Raw genomic sequence first — 8,536 nt, forward strand, 5'->3', positions numbered from 1 at the left:
ACCATAGATATGAATACATATCCCTATGTACAAGTGCAGTGCAATCCATCCAAACCAAAGATCCTTAATTACTGACAAGATAGAGCAACATAATGCATCTCTATGGAAGAAAATTTCAAACAGTTCCTGTCTGCTTAAAGAGGCTTGTGGCAAAGACGTCATAGTGGGATATCGATCTCTGTCAGGCAAGCAGTTCAGTTTGAATGTTAACAGGTTTGCTTAAAGGGGGATTACGCCCCCCTCCCCTTTGCGAAGACAGAACGCGGAAATGATCGAACGTGTGCGCCACTCGCTCCGCTTTAACCCTCTCTGTCCAAAAATGTAGTCCAATTAAAAGTTTTAAGTCTTTAAAAATAGGATGATGGGGAAATAGAGGAAAATGGGGAAAAACAGCTAAGCATTCAGTAATGAATATTAAATATTATTATATTATAATGTATTACAATAAATGTGCAATAATAAGAACATGGATGGATGGATGCATGTGACATTTCAACGATGACAAAAACAGTCGCTGGTAGGGTAGCCTACTGTATAAGTGGCATCACACGGTCTGCCACTCCTTGTCTGTGGCTGGCCATGCTTTTCATGTGTGGCATTCTGAAACCGTCCAACAGCAACCCTGTGTTGGACCTTGCAAGTCACCTTGCAAGTCAGAATTGTTGTTTGTTTATTCAAAGTCCAAAGACAGTCTGAAATAGCAGGCTGTGAGGATTTCATGCACTTAGTCGCTGACACAAAAACAAAACAATTTCAAGATGACTTTGAACATGGTGGGCGGTGGTAGTGAAGTGGTTAAGGAGCTGAGCTAGCGTGCAGTTAGTTATCTGTTCAATAATTACCTGGCTTCCACCATTGCGCCTTTAAGCTTAACCCCAAGTTTCTCCAAGGACAATGAAACAATGTAATCCTGTAATATAGTTGACATACATGTATGTAAGTCACTTCAGACTAAACAATTGTCTGATGAATGTAATATAATGGAACATTCAGAAACAGCATGATAATCAGCGGACATACTTTCCCATATGAGAAATAACAAAACCCTGTTGCCACACCCTCAGTAAAAATGCAAATCTGTTTTAAGTTGATTTGCCGTTCAAAACTTTTGAAAACCTTGCGGACATCCCATTACTGTCAAAAACGGGCTCTGTCAGATTGTACAAGTCCTGACTGGATAAAGATACATTACATTTGGTAGGCCTATGAATAACTAAAGATCAACACTGAGAGCATGTTCATAAGGAATCACTGTTGTATTCGATACGGATCACAGACACAGGTAGAAGCTTCAACTCATCTAGCATTTTAATGTCAATCTCCCCACCGACAGACCCAGTAATCATTCAGTCTGGCATAACATGATGCTTCCAACACAAACAACTCAGTGCAACCGCTCAGTGCATCACTGAACACTAACTCAATGCATTACAAAGAACACTTTGTCCAGAGATAACCATCACCACCACCGCCAAGCCAAGCCATCCTTCACACCTTATATGTTGCCGGTTTGGCAATATTCCAAACCACAAGGCTCCATTACAGTATCTGATCAGTATTGTAGCTTTAATATGTGTCTTTGTCACATTTGGATAAAGTGTCTGTTGAATGAAACAATGGTAAAATAGTATGTGTCAGATACCGTATGTGAAGGGGAGGGGCAAGTGGAGTGTTGCGATCGCAGCACTGAAAGATAAAAGGAGGGAGTCAGATTGACACCGAGTCAGACAGAGACATAGAGGTGGGAGGATAGATGACCTGGAGCAACAGGCCTATCACATGTCACAGTACTCAGGAGGTAAACGGCAAAAGTGCAACAGAAAATGGCTGTTTGGAGAAACCTGACGATGTGAATTCATACGTGAATATATAAAGAACATAAGAAAGAGGGACACTAATCCATGACTGGAGGCACTGGCCTGAAAAGGATATCACTCATTTCACCTGTCACTAGGCTTCATGCTCAGCATCCTGGGGAAGCTATGAGGAGTCTACTCTTACTATCTGGACTAGCTCTTTTGGTGAGTAGCTGTGCCTACAAATTACCTACTTGGCTGGTCCTGTGTTACACAAAAAGTCAGGGATTTTAGGCTGTCGGGTGAAATGTGTTGGCCTTGGTGTTTCAATTGTTTGAGATGAGGAAATCACTATTGCGTGATTCTTCTTAAATGCCATACTCGCATGATATAATACCACTGTAGCTTGAACTTTTTCCGTTTTTCATGAATTTCAAATTTCCGAAATGAGTTTGTGAGTAATGTATCCTGGTGTAATAGGGGTGTCCAGCCTTTTTTTAATAGCTGCCAGATTAGGCAAGGCCAGGCAAGTTTATTTACTGTACATTTCATACACAGAGGCAATGGAATGTGTTTTAGATACACAGCAAAATAATAGTAAATAGTAATAGTAAATTAAAACCGTGAAAATTACTCATCTGCATCAGCTATATGATCCTGATCCACTAGTTCTACATTAAACCCATTTACCTCAGATTGATTAACTCCTTACCAGAAACTGTCAGACATACTGTACTGTGAATTGTACCGAATCGAAACACTGGATCTGATCCAGACTTAAGGACAGGTATGCTCAATTGCCCTTGGTGGAAGATAATCAACTTCTGCAAAAGTGTAAAATAAGTTTATGCCTCCAGGACAAGTTGAGGAATGGCAATTAAAGTAATCGTTCTACGGTAATCTTAACTGATGTAATCTTGTCATTAGATCAATCATGCATCGATTTAGCTGGAACTCAAGAGTGAATTCGCAACAATTTATCTTGAACTGGAATGGATTACCGGTTTACACAATGCAGCTACTGTAACAGGCTACACAGGAAATTCACTGTACAGAGTTCTTAGGAAATTCACCTCAGTCCTCCCTCTGACACATACAGGTTTGTTTAGAGTAGATTTAGTAAACACTGGTAAATGACGATCATTTCTCCTGGTGTCTAACCTCTCCCTGTTGACCATATTAGAACTTTCTACGTTTGTTATCTCTTGTAGGCTATAGCTACTATCCTACACCCATCGAAATGGGCTTTTGGGGTGCGTGCCTCTCACTGTTTCTCTTTCCAGAGAAAGGGATGAATGTTATTTCCCCCCCCCCCACACACACACACTACTAACATATGGTTTAAAGCATCGTCTGAGCTTTAACATCAGTAAGTATTAATTCAGTAATCCAGTTGTAATGCTAATGACAAATGACAAACACATCAATTTGGCCTACCTTGTTCTTGCCCATCTGAAATTTACTTTACAGACAAATGTAGCCTGTCATGCAGTTAATGGGACACTGTGTGTGGAGAGTTGCTAAGTTGTGGTATAGGCCAAATTCTCTATGGTTTTTGAGTAGCCTGTGGTATGCTCAGTGCATACGGCCAAACACCTGCAGGCGCGCCTGTCCAGAGAGACCAGTATATAGGTCCACCACTTAGTTCGCAGGGGAGCTCAGCTTCAACCCCTTTGAGTTCAAGCTTTTTGAGCTCATTCAACTCTAGTGGACAATAGTGGTAGAACAATAGTTGATAGTATAACTCTTCATTTTATCTTATTTTTATTTTATTTCTCAATGCGCCTTCTTTCCACTTATGCTTGTGTGTCTGTTGTATTTTGTTTTCTAGTGTGCAGGGTCATCTGTTTTTGATGTCTGACTGCATGGCACATCATCATCTGTTGTGTTTTTGGCTAAGATGCCAATGTTTTGTTTTAAGTTAAATAATATATTGCTAAAAGTGCTAAAATATGGTTCTGAAATGTGCTGATTCAGATGTGGAATTTTTCATGTGAAGAGACTGAAGAGGAATATGCCTGAATATCTGGCTCAAAACTATGTGTGGCAAACGTATGGAGCAGATGCTGACTAACTAACCACCAGAAAAAAAATAAATTTTGCAACAGACAAATACCAGTATTGTGCAATGAATCTCACTGAACTCAAAACTGCTGATTACTTGTTTTTAGGTATCACTTGTCATCTAAACACTATATTTCCCACATAGTCCCACATAGCAACATCAGATTGGCAGGTGGTGGCTTGCCACCGCTGCACCACCATCTCTTTAAATTTAACTTGTCAAGAATATTTAGAAAATACATTATATGTTATTAAAATGATGGATAACTGATAGTATAACTGAATAAATGAGAAAAGGTTTTAGACCAATAGTGCCAAAAAGTGTATATACATGTATATATACACTATATAAAATATCGGGGCATTTTCCCCAACCCGCCAGCGTACCGGCAGAAAACTGAGGCGCAAAAGACCAGCGGACCGCCAGATCTGCCCCAGGGGACCCAGCAGTGGTCCGCCAGCCTTTTGCTATTTGGGTTGAAGATACTCAAGGTAATATTTTGGAAAAACAGAATCAGATTCAGACATGGCAAATAGTGCATGTTGAGTTTACACTGAGCAACTGAAATGCTTCATTCCTATAACCTGGCTGAGTTGAAATAGTTTTGCACAGACTAGCTGCAGTCCTCGTGGTACACAATGCTTTTTTCAAATACATATTATTAGGCAGACATTCCATTTCACATTTGTCTTTTAAGGTGTTCCCATCCTGCCTTGCGTGGTGATTTAATTCACGCTGCTAAGGCAGTCTGGAAATGAACACCCACATTTTCGCCTGATGTTGGCGACCAATCACAGAACAGGGGAGAAAGCAAGACCATGATGAGCACAGACCCATTTGATAGACATCCATGGCGTCCAATGAATCCGAATGATCTGGGCATTTTTTTCAAATACGAGAAAATGAACGTCTGGTTGCCAGACCACGTCTCATTTGAGAAGTGGTAGGCGCTAGCCAGGCTTATAGGACACAACTCAAATGTAATTCATTGTTGACGTTTTTAGCTTCAGGTTCAACTATACACCACTGACGCTGAAGTAGGCCCAGCCTACTTCGAGTGTTTATTAAGGGTATCAGGATTTTTTCTTTTCATCATGAGGAGTCTCTGCTCCTCCACCTGTTCCTTGTGTCTGGCATTAACTGTATGCTTGTTGGTTTAACATGACTGTGTATGTGTGTGTGTGTGTGTGTGTGTGTAGGTCTTGTCGGAGGGGGCAGGACATGGACCACACTACAAACGAAGGAGACAGAAGAGAGACTGGGTCATCGCTCCAAAGACTCTGACTGAGAATGAGGATCATAGAGTTCTACCATTTGTAGCCAAAGTAAGAAGGCATCAAAAGAATAGGAATAATCCAAACGCATCATCATAGAATTGTTATAAAATGGTATGTTTTAACATATACCGATCATGGACATTCTGTTATCATGCTAACACAACATGTAAGACAATTTAGTAAATGTGTTAACATAATATGTAAGGCAATATAGTTTAGGCCATATGTGCTAACATAATATTCAAGACAGAATACAATAGTCCTGGTTGCACAATGTTGTTGGTTGGTCATCCAAACAGATCCGATCTGACCGGGATGACGGCCTCCCTGTATACTACTACCTGAAAGGGCCCGGGGCCGATGAGAACCCAGTAAACCTATTCATGGTCACCAAAGATGGCTTGGTCCGGATCACAGGGATTCTGGACCGCGAAGTGCAGGCGGAATACAACGTGAGTAAGATTTACATCAGGGGTAATTGAAAAACAAAGTTCACTGTGACAGTGAGTACAGTATGTATACAAAAAGTTGAGCTGAGCTTTGTGTTTAGTCGTAATTGGTCTTTTCTGGTGTGGCAGTCGAAGTAAGAGTAAGCAGCTATAGCTGCAGTTGGCAAGATGTTTTTGGTCATATTCACTGAAACCGACAGTGCTCCGACAGAACAACAAGCCGGTTTTAGGGGGGGAAAACACACTTCTACCTCTAGCTAGAGCCTGTTATTTGTTTTGCAAAAATCCACCACTCCCAGTTATCTTGGTCCAATAAGGGCAGGGCTGTATGATCATTTGCAGATCTGACTGTCAATCACAGTTTGTGCACAGTCACTAACAAGCACAAACTTGATGGGTGGATGCTCAGTGGTAGTGGAGGAGGGGCTTGAGTGTTGTATGCATTCAAAATGTTGGCTAAGTCCCCTCAATCTGCCAGACTTACCAACTGCAGCTTTAAGAAGAGGACTCGGACACAGAAAGACAAAAAGCTGTCCAGACATGTCTGTTACATCATGTCCGTATTTACATATGTGTAGCAGGGCTGTACAGACAAATGTGCAAAGAATGCAAAAAAAAAACATGGACTATATGTCATCAGTGGAAAAGGAAGTGCGGTCTTATAAAAGCACCTCGGAATGCTCCGTACAGTATGTGGCAACACATCCATGCACATTGGCACTGACATTTTTAACTGACATTGGATGAAAAATTGACTTTATTGAAAGGCGTTGATAAAGGACATGTTAACAACATTCAGCGTCATTCACATGTCTACCTTTCAGTTTGGATGAATTGACAATGCATATCACAAAAAAACAAACAAGACATGTCAAATTCCTAATTTGAACCATTGGGATGTAACGTTTTAGGGTGAAAAAAAATGTTGCATTTACAACGCAACAAAATATAATCTATCACTTCCGACTCTTACCGACTCCTCCATGTCGGTAGATAATAATAATACATTATCCTGATAATCCTAAAAGTGGCTAATCTGTGTGTATCAGCATGAACATCACAATTGTCACGGCAGTAGTGAACATGTGCTATTACAGTAAAAACACAAGAAAATGTGAAACCTGTTTCTTTCTTGTTTATCCCTGAGTTACCCTTAGCTCAGTGTAAGGGTGCAACTAGTGATTATTTTCATAGTCAATTAATCTGACGATTATTTTCTCGATTAATCCATTAGTTGTCTGATTGATAAAATGCGGGAAAATGGTGAAACAATCTCAATCAATGTTTTTCATAGGCCAACATTGTGTCTTCAAATGTCTTGTTTTGTCCACACACCAAAGATATTTAGGTCACTGTAATATTTAAGTTTAAGTTTAAGTTTAAGCAACTTTAGTCAGAATTTGTATGTGTTTCCCTTAAAGAATGACACAAATTGATTAATCAATTATCAAAATAGTTGGTGATTGACTAAGTAGTCAACAACTAATTGATTAATCGTTGCGGTCCTACAGACATGATTGTTTGTGTAGTTGGAAAGGGCCTATTCTTCCCATGGGCCTTTGCAAATGCCGGATCTACAGTAAGAACATGCTTGCTCACCTCTTCAAATACACCTCAAAGAGTTTGGGCGGCCTCTACTGGGAAATCATCATTCCTTGTTGCTTGCTAATAGGCCTGTATATCAGAGAGAGGAGTTTTTCTGGTTTTAAAGTCCAGAAACTATGGAGCTTTAGAGGTTTCGGTGCAATATTTGTTTTATGTATTTTATGTTGTATTATAAAATAAAATATTAAATTCCTTAATTTTAAGTGTATCAAAATAAACAACAAAATGCATTCTTTGCAACATAAATAAAAATAAAAATACTGTATTTTTCTATTTTGGAAGTACAGTACTAAAAACACTTTTTAAAGTGATTGTTGAGGCTAAGCTTAAAGGGATATTCCGCCATTTTTGGAAATAAGCTCATTTTCCACCTCCCCTCGAGCAAAACAATTGATATTTACCTTTTTCCCGTTCATCCAGCCATTCTACTGTATGAGTCTGGCGATACAACTTTTAGCTTCAGCCTATAGCATAGATCATTGAAACGGATTAGACCAGTAGCATCTCACCTGCTAGAATCATGTTTAAAAGTTCTGGTAATTTTCCCATTTAAAACATGACTCTTCTCAAGTTAGAAAGTGCAATAAGACCAACTGAAAATGAAACCTGCCGTTTTTCTAGGCTGATTTGACATGGAACTATACTCTCATCTGGCGTAAAAATCAAGGCAACTTGCAAACTACTGGCACTACTGCTTGTTGTCTATGGGGACTATTTTCAGATGCTGCGTGATATCACTGCGCCCATGATACGTTTGCAAGTTGCATTGATTATTATCTAGCCTATGCTAGGCTGAAGCTAAAAGTTGTATCGCCAGATTCACAGAATGGCTGGATGAACGGGAAAAAGGTAAATATCAATTGTTTTACTCGAGGGGAGATGGAAAATTAGCTTATTTCCAAAAATGGTGCTATATAAATAAAAGTACCTTACCTTACCTTAAAACAATCCCACCCCCCCACACCCCTTTATGAACCCTGGAACCCTGGCTGGCAATATGGCCAATCCAGTGTCAACAGCCCAAAGGCTGAGTTTTTGGACTTTTTCAGACCTGCCAAAATGACCTGTTGACTGTTTGCATGTTATGGCATGTCTCGTAGTAGATGCCGGACGGAGTGGCGTAATCGCCAGCGTACCCGTGACACCAAGACATAAGACAGACAAACAAATAAACAAATGTCAAATACATAATAAAACAAACAAACAAACATTAAAGTCCACGCCAACTTAGGGCTTTTGATGGTGGTTATTAGGCTACACTCGTGTTAAGTACCTACCACAAAAAAAACTGGGTAAAAAAAAATAATTTCAATCAGTTTTTGAGAGTTTTGTTAGCTGGGGTCA

The 8,536-nt window shown here is 39.9% G+C and overlaps 1 protein-coding gene across 1 annotated transcript in view; it reads left to right on the forward strand.

Moving 5' to 3' along the window:
• Positions 1-1,748: 1,748 nt before the first annotated feature.
• The window catches only part of LOC134101606 (desmoglein-2.1-like), a 35,462-nt gene continuing 28,674 nt past the window's right edge, over positions 1,749-8,536 (forward strand). Inside the window, exons 1-3 of the mRNA XM_062555313.1 lie at positions 1,749-2,021; positions 5,061-5,186; positions 5,438-5,590. Coding sequence (XP_062411297.1) covers positions 1,902-2,021; positions 5,061-5,186; positions 5,438-5,590 — 399 coding nt within the window. The 5' untranslated portion in view covers positions 1,749-1,901. The remainder of the gene's footprint in view (positions 2,022-5,060; positions 5,187-5,437; positions 5,591-8,536) is intronic.

The sequence above is a fragment of the Sardina pilchardus genome, chromosome 15 (genome assembly GCF_963854185.1).
Source record: "Sardina pilchardus chromosome 15, fSarPil1.1, whole genome shotgun sequence".
In the NCBI taxonomy this organism is placed as follows: Eukaryota; Metazoa; Chordata; class Actinopteri; order Clupeiformes; family Clupeidae; genus Sardina; species Sardina pilchardus.